We start from the raw sequence: 21,729 nt of genomic DNA on the forward strand, positions 1-21,729 counted from the left end.
TATGAACAGACAGCTAAACAAATATCTCTTAGGAGGTTCAGATTTAATCTATACACCTTTTGAAAGAGAAGAGGAACACAGAACCTCCTAAAGTCTCTCAGTCATACTCAGCATCATTCTATGAATTCAGATATATTTAGTTAAGCATAGTAAATCTCCTCTTTACATTCACAACAAAATATTATTAAGAATCCATTTTCTTCAACCAAGGAACATTCTCTTACCGTGGTTTATGCTTTCTCTTGCACAGCCACATACGAATAGTCTTTTGTATCTTAATGCAGGCACCGGCTCGATACTTTATCTTATTTTTTACTGCAAACAGAAAAAAAACCATACTGAGACTCAACGGCTTCTACAATTTAACACAACTCCTTATTACTCACACACTCGATGGCTCAAAACTATGCAGACAACATGTGCTTGAGAGCTAGGTCTATACCACAATACTTAGGACACAGCAGACAACAGAATTCACAATCCTTAGCCAAGGCATGGGGACTCTCACCCAAAACAAATAGGAAGAATTCAGCACGTGCACGCTAGCACACATGCATGCACACACACACACACACCCTTCTAGATTCACAGACATCAGAAACCTCAGTGAAAAGTCACTGGACCTAGTGAGCAGGAAGTGCTCAACATAAAGTCTAAGTACTGTGCTAAAGGGTAATCAAGTAGCCAGTATCTGCTAGAGATAATAAAGTGCCTGCAACTTTGCTGAGGATTTCTCTGCAATACTGAAATTAAAGAATACAAAACAAAAACTCCAGCTGTTTCTCCAATAGTGTCTTCATCTTAAAACTCAAATGGCTGGGACCAGGAGAGCGGTTAAACAGAATAATGTCAAGGTACAGGTACTAGCATGTGTGCCAAGTAGCTCAGAATTGCAACAATAAATTTTTTACATGTCTACTAGATGAATCATAGACGCCTAAAGATCAATGGTGCCTTCTGTTATCAACTGAGCATGTTTTGTGAACACGGTGGTTTTTAACTACTGGACTTAGATGATCACAAAGATGCACTCTACTTTTTGTGTACCTATTTCAACTTTATTCTGGATATAAAATTAGCTTCTAATTTCCTATAAAACACTAAAAAAAAAAAAAGCAAGGGACATCATAACAATATATTATTTTCCTGGGTTGCTACTATTTGGACACAGTGACAGACTTTCTGTCCTATCTTTCTGACTAAATGGCATAAATTTCTAGGTCAAAAAATTATTTTAGTGTTACAATTTCTGATGTCTGAAACCTATATGAAAAGAACTTATAATTTCTGTTTGCCCTAGTATAAATAGCAACAAATAGTATCCAATCAGTGATGGATACAGATGTCACAACTGTGCTGGCCCAAACACACAGCCAAAAGGCATGAGGCCTTTATGCTTTTCTTTCCCATATTAATGTATACTTTCCACCCTCCGTGTTATTATATAGATCCCTGACATCCTGCATCAGACCTTACCCCACCTCCCAGATAACTTTATTGAAGCACCCCACAAGCACCAGTCTCTATTCCACACCACCTTATTCCTACTCTGCACAGTAAACTGGGAAGGCCAAGCACTTAGGAACTGTGTATCAATAGTGATAGGCACTTATTTGCTCATCCCCAGTAATTGCTGGAGCAGAGAATGTTTGCCCCATAATTCAGGTCAGTGCTTTCAAACATGCAGTTTCTGTCTGAAGATGACAACCTCTGTGCAGGCACTTCCCAGAACTACGTGACTCCATGTTAGCTGAGAGTCGAACTACTGTTCTTTTCTGCTGATGCAGCAGTCTCTCCCCTGCAAGACCTGTGGCAGATAGTTATTTCTGTGCAATTGCCCAGACTTCAGCAAGCACTGAAGCAGACTGGACTCAGGAGATTGCTAGTGGGCTGGATGTCCCACTTTGAAAAACCCCTGCTCTAAGTCCCACTGTATGTCCCTAACATAAAGCATTTAAAAAATAACAATAAAACCAAATCTCACTAAACTTGAAGTCAATTGCTCAGACTTCAGTATGTAACCATCTGCTTACCCATCCTTGGCCACATTTCAAGGTGATAATAATTTCTTAGCTAGATTTTTTTACATTTTGATTTAATAAAACATGAAATACGCACATTTAATCACTGATAGAGAACACCACTGAACTTTCTTCCAACGACTGCAAATGAGCCAGCGATTTACTCGCTTCACGAGCTCTGCTAAGTGATCTGGATCAGACTTCATTATCTGATCAAACTCTGCAAACTAAAGAATAAAAAAAAAAAAGTTTTACAGAGCAGGAGAACAGAGAAAATTAGACATTATTAAAGAGCATGTTGAGTGTATGCAATCATTATATCAGTTTCAATTACTTCAAGTAAGCAGGTACATCTAGCATTGGTTTATTCTTTGATGATAACAGAAATGACTACAGGGTTTTTTTGTTTAATTGATGTGCAACACTTTGCATTTTGAATAATCCAACAATTTATTAACCACTAAAAATATTTCTTGCCACAATTCTCTCTATATCATGAATACTTATTCTGGCCTTCCACAACTTTGAGACATGTATCTGAGAAAAAAATAAAGCCCTGAAAACACTTCTTAATTTTCAACCTTTGTGTATGAATCCAACTACAGGCAACCTTTTCTGAAAATCTTGCACTATTACTTTTCTGTTATTATGGCAGGAAGAACATTCTTCTGGGACTACAATAATTCTCCTTTCCAGTCACAACAGCTCCCTACTTCATCTTTCTCTGCATAGCAACAGCAATGCTCAAAATCACAGCAACAGTTTTCAGCTATGAATAGATTTCACTGGAAAATACTTTTTCTTTGCTCTGACTAGCTCTTTTTCATAGTCAACATAAGTCTTAAGTGACTGGTAGCACATCTGGGAATACAAATATTGCATTAGGAATTGAGCAGCATTAGCAACAAGACTATGAAACAAACTAAATCAGTATTAATACTGGCTTTTTTCATAGAAAATGAACACTATTTACAAAAAACCTTGGGCAACCTTATTTAAGTTGGCCACACTTTTAGCAATGCTCTGAGCAATGTCACCTTCAGAGGTCCCTTCCAACTGAAATTATACTAAGACTTATATTCATGAAGTCCAAGAGAAACATTACCTTGCCAGGTCTAAAAAACACCTTGGTTAGCCCAAATTTGTAATCATTTTCATTCAGTCCCAAGGCTTTAAATAGTGCCTGAAACACCAAAAACAGTCAGGATTATATTCTGCCACCACTCCTCACCCTCCCCCAGTACATTTTCTGTCCTGGATATTATAGGTGAAGAATTTGTTTCTTACCTTGCAAAACAGCCTAGGATCCAGTCGAGCCAATTTTTCAGGCAAGTATTTCTTGTACATATTATATAGTTCATGAAATGAAGCTCGTGAAGGGAAACCACCTTGCATCAAATCCAGAACTGACACCATTCCTAAATTCATAGAAACACATGCGCAAAAGCTGATATCAGTAAAATGCAAAGGAAGCAGCAACTTTTATTATAACCAATAGTTTATGATGTAAGCCTTAAATATTGTTCAGAGATTAAATCACAAAGCTCAGATGGGACTTGATCGAGACTCTAATGATCATGTGATCATTCACAAAAGGTTAATACTGAACAGATAAGAAAAGCCTATATGATCTTCTTTCTATTGGAGAGGTAACACCCAATCTAATATTTCTCCTAAATATTTTTTCTTTTTAGCAGAATTGACATTTTTATTTTTAAAATAAAATGAAAAACAAGCAAATAATGCCCAACCGGGCTTTTCTTTCCATCATGTCAATGATATTTGGGAGATGTGGTGCAAATGCAATATCAAATACATATGCAGTGCTTGCTTTAGTGTGTTTGCACTGCTAGGTATCAGCTGCTAAGATGTAATTTTAATGTTGTTAACCCGCAGAAACCTACTACTAGGGATGTTAATGCAATTTTAATTGCTGAAAAATTGTTAAGCTTTTGTGACGATAACGTGACACGTTAAACACACGGGTTGGTCAAACCATCAGCTGCAGAACCTGGAAGTATCTTGACTTCAAAAAGAAAAAACATTAAGCACAAAAATTAAGCACAAAAATACAGAAAAGCAGAAAAATAGTACTATTCAACTCTATCATAATATTTAATAGATCAAAGAAAACAGGTATGTTTCAATTATTAGGTATTTCAGCTATAACTGACTGCCCCTAAATGCACACGTTTCTAACACTTCACTTGCCACAGTGATTTAAAGGGATTCTATTGTTCTGGACTGTACTGCTGCCCTATTGACTTTGTGGGCAACACGAAGAGAAGGGGTTCAACTCCGCCTTGGGAAATCTAAATTTATGCACCAATATATGGCTATATGGCTTCTTACACAGGCACTTTGTGGCTAAACTCTCATTATAATCAATGGAAAAGCAACCAATGGAAATTACACCAACTCTTCTTGTGAAGAAGAGACATTATGGCTGTTCAGATGAATTATTTCTAGGGCTCTACTGACCGAGAGCTAACTTACTAAGAACTAAAGTTACCAAGAATCTAAATAACTGTTCATAAGACATAAATAAGCTACCTTCAAGAAAGCAACTGTTCAAACTAGGAAATTATTGCTTCCATCTCACATATTTCAAACTTAGGTCAATCTATAATACACAAAGTAATAAACAGAAGAAGAACATTACCTGAACACTGAAGCTGAGAAAGAATCTGTCCTCCTTCAAAATGGTGATTTGTCATCTTTAAATTAGGTTTGATACAGCGAATAAAGCTAGAACCCTATTACCAAAACAAGAATTTAGAAGAATCTACACATTTTAAACCTTCTGAAATAGCAATTCATAATTTAAGAACTGGGGGGGAGAATGAGATACAAAATAATAGTATTTTAATAGAGAATTGCTGACGTTCTTTTTCTCTCACATATCAGTTTTGCACCCTAGCATTGGTCGTGATGTAACTGATCTCAGTGTTCAAGCTATTAATTGGACCCTCAACTTTAGAGTTTTCACTCAACTGTTCTCCTTAACATTAGCACAATCTAATTACAATTTAGCAGTCTAGATTCCACTACCCTCATTACCTTCTACAGGCACAAAACCTAAATGCCTCAGTCTTCCCAAGTTCACGTTAGTGAACATCCTGCCAGCCCCCTGACACTGGGATCACACCAGACGAACCTGACCTTCCTTTCTCCTAATTTTTACTTTTTATAATTTCTTTTGGCACAGTTTCTCTCTCCCTTCATGTTGTTCTAGTCTGCTCCTCTTTTAGCACCATGTGTGCTACCTCTACAATTTTGACCATTGCTTTGTCTGATCATTTCACATTCATTAAGAATGACATTTTTGCAAAACACCACCCAATTATTCAGATTTTCTTGCAATAGGTGGCTGTTAAAGGTAACTTATATACTAAAACTAAATTGGCACTTAGAAAACTGGTTTGCAGTGTCTTCTCTCTTTTTCCATCTTTCAGCTGAAAGACAGCACGTGCCAAGGGAGCTTGTCTTAAAAATACACCCTCAGTCACAGGTTAGCTAAATTCAGAGTACAGCAAGCCTGGCCACATACTTTTTTTCCTAGACTGGGTCTCAGTTACAGAGTGTTCTGTGTTAAAGAGATCATCTTTCTTTCAGACCAGCCTTACGAGTACAGTAAAATCTTAGTTTCCACTACACTCCAGCACCTGTACCATTCGTTTCCCATGTTTCCCCCACCACCACTTTTTTTTTTTGACAGGGCATAACCTTTTATCTAAATTTATTAGAATATGCAATCAAGAGCAAGAAGAACGTGTTCCTACAACTCCAAATTCTAAAAAAAAAATGGGTATGTTGAACTACATTCCACAAACTCTCAAATTACATCTGCTAAATTAGCAAATATTCATTATGGGAATCTGGGTTTTTTGACCATATGTGCATTTACAACCTAACACAAAAGTGAAATGAAACACTTTATTTTTAATGGCTTTACTGAATCTGAAAACAGTTAATAGTAAATTATCATCATGTTACTTCTACATAACATCTCTAAATCTTCTGCAAATTAGTTAGTCATCAGTGATAAGCAGGGAATGGAAGGAAGTAAAAGTGACAAAAAAGGAGACTGCAGCCCACACAGATTTCATATTGTTTACCCAAATTGTGTAACTTTCATTCTACAACTTTTTTAAAGGGGGAGAGGGAGAATGGGTGAAGAGGGGGGAAGGGGAAGGGAAGAGGGATAAGTAACTCAATAAACATCACCAGCACAGGAAGATGTTTCAGAAGTGTCATATAACATCAAACGCTAAAGCAATTACTTATCACATTTATTGTAAGCCATGTTGTTTAGATAATCTATTATGACATTATTTCAGAAAATTATTAGCCTGTATCTGCATATATACTTACCGTACTGTGAAGCTTCTCAAGAAGCAAATTTAATTGTGTCTGCAAAAGAAAATAGGTATTTCAAGAGGCTTACTACAACAATTACAGAAACATGCACACAGAACAGTGGTACAGCATTAATGCATGCATGTTCATTGTTAATATATCAGACAGAACTGATAAACATTCACAAATTTTAACAGACAAAACCATGCAACAGTTCATGAATGGTCTTGCGGGAATTGACTGTGTTTTAACAGTGCAACAATACTGTATGGACTAGTTACTTACTACGAAATAGTTATAAAAAAAGTGCAAGCCCATGTGTGAAATTAAAGGAAATAATGCCTATACAATACAATTATAAAGAAAATGAGACTGATCAGCAATAATTAAAAGAAAAACAGACTTAAAATTTATTGAAGCCCAAATTTAATCTATAACAAGCACATATTTGTATGTTAAGTAATTAACATAAAAAGCAGGTATGTTCAGAGTTTTCTTGGGTTTTTCTGAAGCTAAGACAATATTTATGTGAATGAACCTGCATAATATATTTTTATTCCAAACTTCCAAATTTTTAATACTGTTGATGACAATAGATTATAATTTTAAAATCACATTTACCAAAGTTTCATTTAAACATACAATCATGATAAAAGACCACAGTCATATAATTATCTGGGGGCAAGTCTACAGGATTTCCAGAGACTTAATACTACCAGGGAAAACAAGTTTCAGTTGCTATTGAATGTAACTGTTAGGGACTTAAAATATTCCAGAACCACATCAGGAAAACGTCTATACTTTTACTTTACAGATGTGTCTGCTTCACCCCATTGATTACTGCTGTGCCAGCCTTTCTAGTTACCAGCAAGCTTTAAATATATATAGACTGAAGTAAGACAAAATTCTGTACGTCCTAACATATTCCTCATTTTCCATACTGGAACCAAAATTGAAAGAATCTGACTTTTGACTGATATTTTTAACCAGATCTTTCAATTACTTTGAATCCAAGAAACCAGATTTGTATGGGCAATATGCATCACCTACAGCTGCCAGACATCCTTCCAGTGGATAAAGTCGGTTTATTTAAAGTATCATGGTTAGAAAAAGAGGAGTGCCACAAGAGGCATGACAAACACTAATAACCTCCTGCTCAGTTCTCACTTACACGTACCGTTTATATTTCTATTTGAATATAATCTTCATGTTTTCTTGAATTAAAAATACTTAATTTTGAAAGGGACAGCCTGATTTCCATCAAAAAAAAAAACAACAAACCACATTTCTGCTAGAGGCAAAATACCCCTTCCTTATACTCTGTGATTTGACAAGAAATAAGCCAGTCATTCTTAGGTAAATTTCACTAATTAAATGATCATATGAATAAAACATTCTGCTAAAACTACTGCTCTTTGAATTATCAAGATTTAGTCCATCATTACCATAGTAAGAGAAAATCATCCCAAAGATTCTTGAGTAGATCTGATTAACTACTTAATCATTATTCCCTCAAATCATTCATGAGAATTTTAATTAGTTATAAGGAAGGGATGTGTGAAGGATTTCATAAAGAGAAGTCTCTGCAACATCATCCAATAATATATGCAATTAGAAGAATTTGAGACAGACTGACATAGTGGTAAACAAAAATTCTTATTCTTAAAGGGATGAAATTTCTAATAAGATAACAGAACTCATTTTGATTTCATCTGAAGTGAAATAGTGAAATTTTCAAGGCTATTAGTGTTCATCAGCAGCACGTATTGTGTCTGGGAAGGTAATACTAAATGCATTACTGGAAGTAACACATACATTCAAAATGCCATGAAGCTTGAAAACATTGAAAGAATTAGATTGATGGGCCAGATCCAAAGAGGACTTCAGTCATGTTCGAAGTGAAGAGGTGAACATCCAAAGTCCAAAAGGCAATCCAAAACGTTCCCACTCAATTGCTGCTTAACTTAAAAAGTCTCCCTTTTCATTTCAGCCCTCCTTGGACTATGGTATCATTCACATGTCTACATCTACTGTACGTGGGGTGCTAAATATAAGAGGAACTGTAAACCCAGATGTAAGAAAGTAGAAACTATATCACAGAAATCACAATTGGTTTCATTTTGAAAATTGAATAATAAAAAACAACGGATCCTAGCTTCACCCACAAAAGACTCATGGTGCACGGTTTGCTCAGGAGATGGCTTATTTTTATGTAACTCCATTGTTCAGTCTGCATTCTGATCACGTATTTTATATTAAACCAATTGCTACAGTCTAATTCTACAACCGCTATATAATAAAAAGGAGGATGAAATAATCATCAGAGCAAAACTCAAGAGAGCAGGCTGTCCAATTCCCAGTTAAATACCAAAACCCACTACAAGTCAGGCTCTGCCTCTGGCTCCTAGTCTTCCTGGCCCCATGAAAATTTTACTTCTGGCTACACAGCAACCCGTCTGCAGAAAGGTCTAAAGAGAATTCTCTTTGGCAGAGTGAGCAATAACTTGGTGCTACAGGAAATACAACAGACATAAAACACTGAATAAAGTACAGACCTTAAGCAGAATACTGTTTCTACACAAAAAGCAAGTGCTGCTATCATATACTTCCCATTCTTCAACCCCTGCGTTATTAGAAAAGAGTTCTAAACAGTAGCCACAAGATACAATTATGCAAGTAGGAATTTATCTTGCCATCCTGATTCAGCAGTTAACCTTGACATGGAGCAGAAATGCTTCTCCACATAGAGTAAGCAGTGCCCCACTTCAGAGGAAATTTTGGACTGTCTAAGATCTGCTCTCCACACAGTCTGCGAAAGAAGTCTAGCTAGGAACATAATGCGGGGTTTTGGGTGCCCTAGGTAAGGTAGCATACCAAAAATGGTGCAGCACTTGACTTGAAAGGATACAAATCCTTCATTGGATCTGGCCCAGATGTGTTGAGAAGAGCTCTTGCTGAAATTGCAGCAGCTCTACCAACAGTAAATCCATGAGATTGAAAAATTTACCTGCAGCCCATGCTTGTGCCTGCTTTTCATCTCTTAATTCCCCTATAGTTCTCTTTCTAGCCATCCTGAGCTGGAATAGTCCAGCTAAAATAAAGCTGATGAATGAGAAAATGATGCAGAAAATATTTGGAGAAGACAAGGTTTGAAGGTCAGCTTTACAACAAGCAGAAGAAAGGAAAAAATGAGGAGAAGCATCAGATTCAGGTATTGAGAAAGGAAACATTCAGCACAATGAACATCCTTCTGTGAAAGCCATGACTACCTTTATGCTTACAAGAGGAAAAACAGTAGTTAGGTTAGGTACTGAATTTTGAGAAGGCAAACTGTAGCCAATCAATATATCTTCTAGAATGCACAATTAAGAGAGGAAGAAAGAATAACTTTTCTCACATTTAGAACTGCTTAAAGTCCACAGAATCTAAATTTAGATCTCAAGATTTGAGATCTTCCTTGTGGATTCGCAAAATTCCCACTGAAAAACTACTGTATAATCTCTGTAAGGACTATTATGAAACATCTTTCTAACAGAAATGCATAGCATGTAGCTCGAATATACTGGTTTCTTATAATTCAATAGAAAAAAACATCTATTTAACAGAATTTTCTTTATTTGAATCTCAAGTTACCACTTGTTCTCCCAGCCTTAGGTTCTGCTTATGTCAGTTAACTTAAAACTAGCAACTACTACAAGAAGATAAGATCATTTGCTATACTGTTACCTTGAATTTGTTTCCTACACTGATGAAACTAAGTTTCCCAGCTTTTTGTCTGGGATCCTTGTTGTTGTTGGTGTTAGATTCAAACAGCTGTCGAACAAACTTATCCTTGGATTCACATATAAGAGATTCAAGGGACATGTGCAAAGCATCGTTGTTTTTTTCCACAAATTGCATCTGAAAAGACAACCCAAGAAATAACAGCACGTTTGCTTCACTGCCCCAGTTACTTAAGTTTTAAAGAAAACTAAAAGAAACTAGTTAAATATGAGATTCAAAAATCGGCAAGAATATGTGGGGTAAGCACTCATACATTAGTTCAAACAACTTTTCAACTGGGCACACAAGACACTTTGGCAGAGAGAGAATATATATTCTTAAATTTGAAGGATGTTGGAATCATGAAACCCAAGGTAAGGTTTAGTGCCTTTTAAGAGATGAGTTGTGTTTTTGTCAATGATTATCCTCCTTGTTTCCATTTCCAGCACTCAGCATATCATCGCTTGGGAGTTGTGAGAAGCTTAATTCTTCACTGCTTGTAATATCACTTAAGATCTGTTGTGAAATGAGGATTAACATGCACACTTTAATTGGTGCATTTACACAATTTGGAAAGTGAAATGAAAAATGGATAGTACTATGATTATTTAAGAACAGTTGATTTCATAAAAGATATTGTCCTTTCCTACAAACCTTACCTCTCATGTTTATTTTGAATTGGCTTACCTAACTTTAGAAGTTAAAAAAAACGTTACACAGACATTCTGAGATCAAGACACTACTATGCAATTCCACACTAACAGAATTCTCAATAGCTTTTGAAGCAACTTTAATAGTTACTTTGGTAATTATGAACAGAAGAGGACAAGGCTAATTTGAAGAAAATACGAATTTGTCAGGTATCACATGAAAGGGATGAGAATCAAAAAACACAGGCCTCTAAAATTTCCTTGGACTATGAAAACACCAGATCGGACTCTGAATGCAGCCAGCTGAATGTCCTCACCACAAATCAAATTGTGAGAATTGCCTCAAATGCATTGAGAAAGAGAAACAAATAACAGGTGAGGTACAAGGTAGCTATAGTCGAAAAGTTTTAAGATCCAGGCTAAGAAAGTTCCTCTGGGGAAAGGAATAAATTAAGTCAAGCATATTAGCATAGCTTCTGGACCAAAGCTAACTCATATCTGATTCACTCTGACAGCACAGCTTATGTGCTCGTATCTGGCTTCTCTGTTCCTGAAGACACTCCAAGGTAGTATTAACATATCATGATGAGATACACAGTTAAATATAGAGCACCAGGAAAAACGTGTTCCAATTTTATTGATTATTTTGACACTGACTCACTCAGTGACCTCAGAAAAATGAGGTAGGTTACACAAAGACTTCAATTTTCTTATCTGTAAAATGACCCTACAGGATATGCCTACTTCTAACAGCACAGCAATCATTACAATTCTTGGAGTGCTCTGAAGCACATATGAAGAAGTATGCATTTTTAAATGACAAAAAAGCCATCTCTGGAAGTAGCTTTGCTCTTACACACTGGAGTTACAGACCAGAACAACAAAATAATTATGGATCTTCTGTTTATCCTAAAACCTGGTATTTTTAAAGTAAGAGTTCAGATATTGGCTTCAGGTGTTTCAATGTTTTTGAATATATCTGTATTTTGAGGATGGCAACTTCAGGTATTTTGTCAGACTGTTAATTTGAGAAGTTAAAAGAAACAGTCAATTCTGTCACATACAAAATTAGTTTCAAATCTAAGACATCAACTTTGGAATTTCTCTTCTGTGAAATTAAATTTTATTATTTAACTGAAAAATACAAAAATACTACAAAGCATAACAGAAAGAGTTTTGCGAAAGTAAACTTACAGTCTCGTAGCATACTGCTCCTGCAAAATGCCGGATAATAAAGCCTTCATCATCTCTGATATTTCTGTGAACAGCCAATTTAGACTTTCTAGGAATCTGCAATTTAAAAATTGAATTACAAAGAAGAATTACACTGGAGAATGAGAAAAAGTTTATTCTTAAAACATCACCACAACTTTGCCAGGAGCACTAGGTTTTAAAAATGGCACTTCCTGCAGTACAATTATGTTGACCACTGACCTTCCCATTCAACACAAGATACTCAAAAACCTGCTTTCATTTTCATTCTCATTCACACCCTTAAGATACCTCACATTCAAAACAAAGGTCACCAGGATTGTTAACATTAGCTTTTGATTTTCTTTCTGCCTTTAACCAACGATTTCAACACCATTCATTTCACAGCTGATGAACAGCCTTGTCATATGAACAGGATTAGACGGAAGTTGAAATTATATGTTTAGATGCTATATTTTAAAAGACAACCACCTGCCTGATCATACACATAGAGACAAAAATGTTTCATTGCACAGTAATCTAGTTAAGCAAGATTAAGTGGGAATTTAACGAAAGATAAATGGAAGACAATTTTATTTAGCTCCTTTTGCTTGCATTTTTCAGCAGGGAACAGAGTTTTGTTTTGTTTGGGTTTTTTTATTTTGCATTTCAACAGAAGTAATGTAAATTGCAATAATTTGTATGACTACTCTACAAGGTGCTGTATGTTAAAGAATTAACAACAAAAGGTTTTGCTTGTTTTCCTTATTTTCATCTGTGAAGTGCTAGCTAGACACTCCATGTGAGTCACATATTCTCTAAAGCAAGCAATTTTTGAAAGGAACAACAAAACAGTTCATAGTAGATATGAAATAATCTAAATTAAAATGTGGCTTTATTTCCTTTTCATGCATTACATGTTAATAAGCTCCAAGTATCAGTGAAGAATATGGCTTTAGCTTCAGCAGGAAATAAGAATTGCTACTTAAGCAAGACTTAAGCCTTCAGTGAACTTTTTAACAAACTAATAACTAAACGTGGCTTTAACAAAAGGATATGGATTGTGCAAACTGGTCTGGTATGAGATTTCTTAGGAAAGGTTTTCATTAACTTGGAAGTGTTACTTTCAACTGTTCCAAGAACTATTTTATTAAAACAAGACAGCAAAAATAAACCTACAGAGAGCCTGAAATGGTCCTTGTGTTTTTGGTGCACAACTGAAGTAAAATGCTGGTCGCTTGGTTGGGGAAGACGATTTTCTTCATCCAGAATATCCAGTACACCTATTAATTTTGCTTCAATCAAATCTATCAATAAAACAAAATATATTTACAAAATTTGAATATATAAATTCAGATCAGAACTGAACATTACAAATTTAAAATACTACTTATCCAATTCTGTATAAAGGTACCTAGAGAGAGCTGTGAACACAAAACACAGAAAGTAATTTCAAATTAATTCTACATATCCAAATTGTTGATTTAATCTATGTCCTATACATACCAAGTTCTAAGTCTAACACAAGCAATGTTGGGAAAAAAAAAGATAAGGCATGGATTGTTTGGTTTTTACTCTTGGTCTCAAGTTTAATTCAGTCATCTAACTCCCAAAAGGTGCCAAAATACTTCTAATGGTTGTGTGGTATAACTATAGGTCTTTATGTGGTAATTGGTTATCCCACTTCCTAAAACAATAAGCATTACAAGGCAAATACTTCCATTCACAACAAGATCCAGGAAGGAGAATTAAATGCATTTAAGAAAAGCAGATCAGACTTTAGCATACAGTAGTGGCTTCACAACTTTTTACAAGTAACTTTTCACATACATATACAAAAGCCCTTGAAAGCTCACATAAAAATTCATGCCCTTGAAAATATTAGACACAAGAATTTTGCAGCTTTTAAAACTTTTTTGTATTATCTATGAAACTGTTATTGTAAGAGGAATTTTTACTACCCAATTTTCTTCTGTGGGAAGGAAGAAATAATACTTGTACTGCAGCAAGGCCTGTGAACTCTCACCACAGACTTTAAACAGTATGAGGCTATATATAAAGCACAGAGACAGCTTCAAAGCAAAGAATTTATACTCATAAAATCTGAATACGCTAATTTAGCTACAGACAATATTTTTCACCAGACACCCTTACATGCTTCTTTATTTACCCTATTTAGGGGTTCCACTTAGTTTTCTAGGAAAACGCACAGGAAATTCACAAGTCCTAGCTGCAGTTAACACACACTGTAGGACAACATGGCTCTATTACTAACCAGAACTAGAATGTTATACAAAGCTGGAAGAATTCACAAGGTTGCAAGTCATTATAAGCATCAAGTTACTAGTACTATGTATATCTTGCTTTTTCTCCTTGAAGCTTTTTCTTCCATGACACTAATGAATAGCTCAACATTTCAAGAAGTACATACCTATACAGTCCTGATTATCTACATAGCGCACTTCATTAACCCCCAGGCCTTCCTTTTGGTAAAGTTCTTGCTCCTAAGAAAGGTAAAAAAAAAGTAATTGAAAAGATAAAGCACCATTCAACATATGGATGCTTCATTTTAATGGATGGTAAAAAAGAAGAGGAAAAAAAGACTGTTGCTTTTTAAAGAGCTATATTATTTTCTGACACAACTAGATGTCACACAGTAGGAAAGCTGTCAGCTGATTTTTTTTTAATCTAAGCATAATGTGCAGTCATACTGAAAGCAGTGCTACTTTAGGTATCTCCCTACTTAAAAATATAAAGCCTCAAATATAAAATTAAACTTACCTCTTTCAGAATCCTTTCATTAAAAAACTGCTGCAGTTTTTCATTACAGTAGTTAATACAGAATTGCTCAAAACTGTTGTGTTCAAAGTATTCTGAAAAACAGAAAATAAACTTCTATGATAAACCAGTGTTCCAAGAACTTACAGTAGAGAATAAATAAGAGAAGCTTCACAGTACTAGTACTTGAAGATGTATTCAGATCCATATCTCTTTACTTTCAGTAAAATACAAGCTTTCACAGATTTTCAAGTTGTGAATAAAACAGATATAAAAATACTGCAACAGATCATATTTCCAAGACAAATAACAGCTTTATCTGGCAGCAAACCAAAGCAAGATGCTACCATACAGTAAAACTGTACCAATACATCCTCACCCATCCATGCTACAACAGGCTAGCATAGCATACCATAGCTCTAGAGACCCGAAAACCAAAATTTCCTTGGTTCATTCTTTATGGAACACCTTAGCAGGGTGAGAGCACACCATAAAACATGCCCTAATCTGAAAACATGCCCCTAAAACTGGACAAAAGCTTTCCAGGAATGACCAATGCCCACCACTTTCTTGGAGCAACCAGAAGCCCAAAGTCCAAATCTGTAACAGCACTATCCACCCTCCGGGAAACAGTATCTTAATTTGGAGACTTCAGTTGGCTGTTAGTATCCAGTGATCTTCTCAGGACTGAACGGGGAAAGAGCACGCACATACAATATGTTTCCTAATTCTACTAGCTAGCCACAGTTCCAAATTATTAGTCCTTCAAAATCTGCGTGTATGTAGACATTACAGGAATCTGAAATCATTACAAAGATGCTTAGTTTCACACTAATGCTTGTTAGTGTTATTAGGTCACCAGGAGAAGCTCTAGACCTCCTCTACTTTCTTGGGTCTCTGGAAAGCGAAACTTTAACTGCTCTCTTGATATTTTCTTAAGTCCCTGTAACTCATCCCCCCCCCACAACCACCAGAAAAAACCACTCCCACTCTCCATTGCAAAATTTATCACTGAATCTTTGGTGGCAATAAAAGACAACAAGAAATTAATTTGTATTTTTTATACTTACCAAAACCAGCTATATCTAGAACTCCAATGAAGAAAGAAGAAGTCTCAAATGGAAAACACTGGTTTACCCTATTCACTACATGGTCAAACAGATGACTATACACCGTTTTAGCCAAGGCATCACGAGCATTGTTTGCTTGTTCCACTTTCAAGGGTACCCTAAAAGCCAAAAATACAGATCTTATTTTTCAGAATTCCTTACTCTGTGTCGTGGTTTAAACCCAGTCAGGTAACTCGTTCGCTCACTCCCCCCCTTCTTTCCCTCCCCCTACTCCCAGAGGGACGGAAAGGGGAATCGAAAAGAATGCAACTCCCACGGGTTGAGATAAGAACAGTTTAGTAACTAAGGTATGACACAAATCACTACTGCTACCACCAATAATAACAATGATAAAGGAAATAACAAGGGAAGAGAATACATCACCTCACCACCAGCCAACCGATAACTCGCCCCCCCCAGCCTGACCAAGCACCAACCCATACCTCCTCCAACCCTGCAGTCTCCCAGCCCTTCTGGCTAACTCCCAGTTACATCCTGGGCATGATGTGCTGTGGTATGGAATACCTCTTTGGTCAGCTTGGATCAGGTGTCCTGTCTCTGCTACCTCCCAGCTTCCCCTCCTCCCTGGCAGAGCATGAGGCTCACAAAGTCCTTGGTCAGGGTAAACATTGTCATCAGCTCTGCTCCCGAGCTGAAAGTCAAAACACTGCACTGCACCAGCTACCAAGAAGGAGAAAAATGACTGCTACTGCTGAACCCAGGACACTCTGAAATACTGAGCTTGAACCCTAAACTTAAAAAGTCTAATTTTTGTATATATATAAAAAAATAAAAAAATAAAAAATAACACCACCACCACCAAAAACAAAAAGGAAAAATAAAACCTGAGCTGTAGGCCTAGGTAGGAAACAATCTTGCCAAGTTAACCTAACTATCCTATTTACATAAAAAAAGAATTTTTCACTATCCTCAGTAGAGGCAGAATGCAGATGTTTTCATACTTGTTTATTAGATAATTAGAAACTATATTGACAATTATCAGAGAAAGATATTTAAAGTATATACAGCTCCACCTACAAAAAACACTTCAGCTATTTATTTCTGAGGTGCCTCGTTACAATAAAACCTATAGTTCAATTTTGCTCTGACATCTTTGTCCCTGTGCTTTCATAAGGGCTGTAACTAAGGTTATAAGGCTGTAAGTTAATCACCAATAGGTTAAAAAACATAGATAAGGGAGTGTGAAAGTTAGATGCAATTCCAAAATAAGGATTCTTTTAAAAGACTGGAAAGAGAGGCCTTTTAAGAGATGATAATTTATTCTCTCTCTCTTACTCATAAACCTTTATTCTGCATTGTGATTATTTATTGCAAGTCTATATCCCAGTTTAGCAGCCAAAAAAAAAAAACAAAAAAACAAACACCCCCTCCCTCAAAAAAAACACACACGCACACAAAAAAAAAAAAAAACAAGAAGAAAAAAAAACAAACCCACACACCAAACAACAAAAAACCCCACCACCCAACCCCTACAAGTTTTCTCATTTTTACCCTTCCAATTCTCTCCCCCATCCTGAGAGTGCAGCTGAGTGAGGCTTAGCTGCCAGCTGGGGTTAAACCATGACAACAGCTTACTGATACTGCATCATTTCCTTCACTTCCCAGAATTCACAAGCACTAACTAAGTCATATTTATTATTTCTTTATTTTTCAAGGATGGTATTTCTGATAGAGAAACATGAGACTGATGGATTTCTATTGTGACTTGTGTTAAGTCAGGGAATCAGACTCCGTTCACTAAGGACGCCTGCAGCTACATTACATTTGATAGTAATTAGCTTTAACACACAGTCTTGTCTTCCGATAAGTATCTCCTGACTTAAGGTAACAAGTACTGACAGAAATCTTATCTTATAAATAGAAAGAAGGTACCTTTACATTCCATTCTGATACGTTTAAGAGATCAGAATACTAATTCCCACACGTCAGCTGCAGGCCTATTACATAATACAATACACTAAAATCATTCATGCTTTCCATTTACTTTTTTTTTTTCCTAACAACACAGCAAACAGTCATACTTCTAGAGAATGTATTTATCAAACAGCCCTGTTCTTCAAAAATATCCTATTCTGCCATTATTAAGGAGGACTCCAGAGGCTGCACAAAACCTTATTGTTAAATTTCACAGTATGCAGCAGAAATCTACAGAAAGTAAATGTATCCCTGCAATGCATTTTGCACAGCTGAAAGTACAGAATCACAAAATAATGCTGAAATTGCATTGGGCCAGGAAATACAGAATAGTCCTATTACAGAAGTGACATTCAGAACAAGTAACTTCCTTCTCATGAACTTGCTCCCAACTCTGCTCCTCCTTTCCTGTGGTCTGCACACTAACAAAGGAACCTCTTTTGTCCTCCTGACTGACCAGGAAAAAAATATATTTTCCTATCGCCGTTTCACCTTCTCCCTTCATCAGCTACATGTAAAGAATAGGGAAGAAATTTTACTAAATTCTGAGCCATTTGGTAAGGTTGCAATAAAAAACAAAACAAAACAACAAAAAAAACCCTCAACTTGTTTGGTTTTCATACTAACTTATTCATCATGTTTTCCAGCAATCCAAGGAATCTGAGGCCTAAGGGAAAGCATTCTCGTGGGCTAGATTTATCCTGTGGACAATTCTGTGCAGTACCCAAACATTTTCTAGAACACATAAACTGCAATTAAAATAGGCACAATTTGCCCATGGTTGACAACAATTAAGGGAGAGAAAGCAGGTGAAGTGATACCCATCCATTACTGTCATCCAGTAGTTACTGCTTCACAAATAAAATGGCCTGGATGAATTAACCGTACCTAGTGAAAGGCCTACATAACTAAAGAATATAAGCAGCACATTTGTAATTTGAGAAAAGTTTCAAAATCTGTAGAAAAACCTCTTCTTTTTTTAACACAGTACTTTTCCAACAGAAGCTTTGGCACCACTATCCAAAAATATTGCATTCTGGTAGAAAATGTACTCCAAAAGGAGCTGGAAGATCAGGAGTGATGTAAGTTAAATTTTGCACACTGTAAAATAATTTACTTTATGATGACGGAAACCTTTTTGAAAGTCTTCTTGGAAATGGAGAAACTGAGCAAAAGAGGAGTACAGCACATTTACAGTCTAAGAGGTGTACTGGATTTTGAATACTAACACATAATTTCTGTATGTAAACATACTTCACATGGATGGCAAAAACATCAGCCAACATTATGCTCTTTCTGGGAGACTAACAGGGACAGATAAACACAGTGCAGCTGTCAAGTGTCCCTGGCAGTCCACCGCACATTAGTATCTAATAAAAGTCAAAGAGACAGTATTTAACATCACCCTCCTACTGTTCCTTGTTGGCTCCGTTGTGCCCAGCAGAACAAAACCTTTGTTATACTCTAAGCAGTGATTTCAGCTGAGCTATTCATTCACTGTGACCTGCTAGGACTCACATGATCTACTTGCACACAAAAGGTCCCTAAGAAAGAGAGCAAAATGAGTAGCTCTTTGGGTTGATGGAACAAAATAAAACAATGTACTTGTCAAAACCCTAATTTTGATGGCAATCAAATAATTTAGAAACTATTGCTACTGTGGAAAACCTGGTGGCTCTTTAATAAACATCTAAAACATTATAATCCACTTTCCTTGCACATGCAGTAAGGCACACGAGAAAAAGATATTTGTGTACTTGTTAGCATATGTTTGCATTTAGCTGCACAAGTTTAGAAAAGGCTAGATAAAGAGGCTTAATGCATTAATCCTTTGAGTTAGTGGAAGGAGTCCTCTGAATTAATTTTTGCTATTCACAAAATAAAACATTGGGGAAAAATGAAGTAGTTCCACAGGAACATAGCTTCTTGTGCTTGCAGACTTTTGAAACAGTACACTGCTAGCAATGCACCAGGCTTTTCAGGATAAATATGCTGAACAGAAAATCTTTACAGTCTTAACCCAAACTGAATTTGAAGCTGTATCAGAAATTGAATTTGTTCTTAAGAAACCTTCCTTGACAGGGTTACTTGAGATGTGGTGAAAGGGAAGCCATATATTATGAAAAACCTTTGCTTTAGTGCTTGCTGTGTGCCATCAAACATTCTCAAAGGGAAACTATACAGAAACACTTTATATGTTATGTGTACAACAGACAAAACTAATCTGCTCTCAGAGGATGAGTCAACAGTTCACTGAGAGCATTTCCAGTGGGGTGGCATCTGAATCTGACATGGATATGATTTGTTCAACCCCCTTCTTCTTCCCATTAACACTTTCACTTAAAAGGAATACGAAAGTAAGGGTATTTTCAAAAAATGGTCTGGTAATACCGAACTAAGAAAGCAGAAAATCTTGGTAACAACATCAGCATACAAAATTATTTTCACAAATTGAAAACACAATCTAAAAATCCACAAGATAAATTTTGGTAAAGGTGTGTGATGGTATACGTAGGAGAATTCAAAAATGCAAATACAAGATGAAGATTAACCAGGTAAGCAGTGAGCTGGCAGAGAAAGTGGATCACAAGTTGAATTAGGTAAAAAACGTTACTAACTTTCAAAACCTTCAATTGTCATACTGCCCTGTGTTAATATGAGCACCATCTGTACTGTATTATATATAATTTTCTACTCTTAATGTTGCCCATAATACTGCTAAAATTTATCCTGGATGAATACATCAACGATTTTGTGGTCAATTTAGACACGGTCTGGAAGACAGCAAACAGTAAAATCTGGAAAATACTGGCCACTGGAGGCACTATGACCTGCAAGACCCATGTCCTCCTACACGTTAAAAATTGTTATAAGGCAAAAATTACTTGTAACTTTCTGTATCAGTTAATAAAGCAGCAAGAAGATAGTGACCAAGAGTCCTCAATTTCTAATAACTGAGGGGGAGAAGAGGAATTTATAACCACTTTCCAGTAATACATTATTGGATATTCTGAAGAGATCTAGATCTTGAGCTTTTAACTGAAAGCAGAATAACCGCTCCCCAGTCATTACTTACTATTTGTCCCAGCATTATAACTCTTTCCATGGTAGTCACTATGAAGTTCTAACTCTTGAACATCCCTTCTTTCAAAGTACAGAAATAAAAAGACCACCAAAAAGCTACTTGTTTTCTCTACTAGAAATACACCCCAAAGATCAGCTATTTGGTAATAATGTCTTACTGGAACAACTGCCTATACCCATGCTAAACTTAAGACTCCTGAATATGAATTAATTCAGAAGAGCTTCTGTGTTTCCTAAAAAAAAAAAAACCATTATGGTAAAACAGCACAGACTGTCACTGATGGCTTACTGTGCTCCAGTTTTGGCCAGGAAGATCAGTTTCACCCTGCAGATTAGGAAGCAAACACTGAACAGTATTTCCATTAAAGCTATTGTATTTTAATTTATCTTTATTGGTTAGAATTAGGTAGAGTTCAAGATTACTTTTCCTTCACAGAATGAGTTCTTGACCACTGGAAACCTTCATTACTCAAATCCATTACATCACTTGAGAACTAAAAATGCTGATGCTCTCAAGTTCTCAAAGGTCCACTTTTCACCTCAGAAGTCCGACATAACTTAAGCATGCATTAACTAACACCGGACACCTTACTGGCCACAGTGACATACAAAGGTTAAATCAATCAGCTATTACTTTGTTTCAGTCCACAAGTTTATGATGTATTATCAAATACTTCATACTACAAGACATAAATATAAATTATAGTAATACATTTCAAAAGACATAAAATATGGGAAGAATTTATATATTCCACATTAATGCAGATAATTTTAACTTTCAAATATTAAACTTCTGGTATAATATGCATAAAGCTGTATTTCTGATTCACTAAAACAATC

At 36.0% G+C, this 21,729-nt stretch overlaps 1 protein-coding gene across 4 annotated transcripts in view; it reads right to left on the reverse strand.

Moving 5' to 3' along the window:
- The window catches only part of MYO6 (myosin VI), a 79,148-nt gene that overhangs the window by 22,501 nt on the left and 34,918 nt on the right, over window positions 1-21,729 (reverse strand). For all 4 annotated transcript variants that reach the window (XM_057418803.1, XM_057418805.1, XM_057418806.1 and 1 more), the window contains exons 12-23: window positions 15,832-15,989; window positions 14,765-14,856; window positions 14,415-14,487; window positions 13,163-13,290; window positions 11,987-12,082; window positions 10,107-10,280; window positions 6,396-6,434; window positions 4,684-4,777; window positions 3,309-3,439; window positions 3,127-3,204; window positions 2,119-2,248; window positions 225-315 (exon numbers count right to left, since the gene is read on the reverse strand). In XM_057418803.1, the coding sequence (XP_057274786.1) occupies window positions 225-315; window positions 2,119-2,248; window positions 3,127-3,204; window positions 3,309-3,439; window positions 4,684-4,777; window positions 6,396-6,434; window positions 10,107-10,280; window positions 11,987-12,082; window positions 13,163-13,290; window positions 14,415-14,487; window positions 14,765-14,856; window positions 15,832-15,989 (1,284 nt within the window). The remainder of the gene's footprint in view (window positions 1-224; window positions 316-2,118; window positions 2,249-3,126; window positions 3,205-3,308; window positions 3,440-4,683; window positions 4,778-6,395; window positions 6,435-10,106; window positions 10,281-11,986; window positions 12,083-13,162; window positions 13,291-14,414; window positions 14,488-14,764; window positions 14,857-15,831; window positions 15,990-21,729) is intronic.

This window comes from Pezoporus wallicus, unplaced genomic scaffold (assembly GCF_028554395.1).
Source record: "Pezoporus wallicus isolate ANWC-B61680 ecotype Strahan unplaced genomic scaffold, APGP_CSIRO_Pwel_v1 contig_4901, whole genome shotgun sequence".
Lineage (NCBI taxonomy): Eukaryota > Metazoa > Chordata > Aves > Psittaciformes > Psittacidae > Pezoporus > Pezoporus wallicus.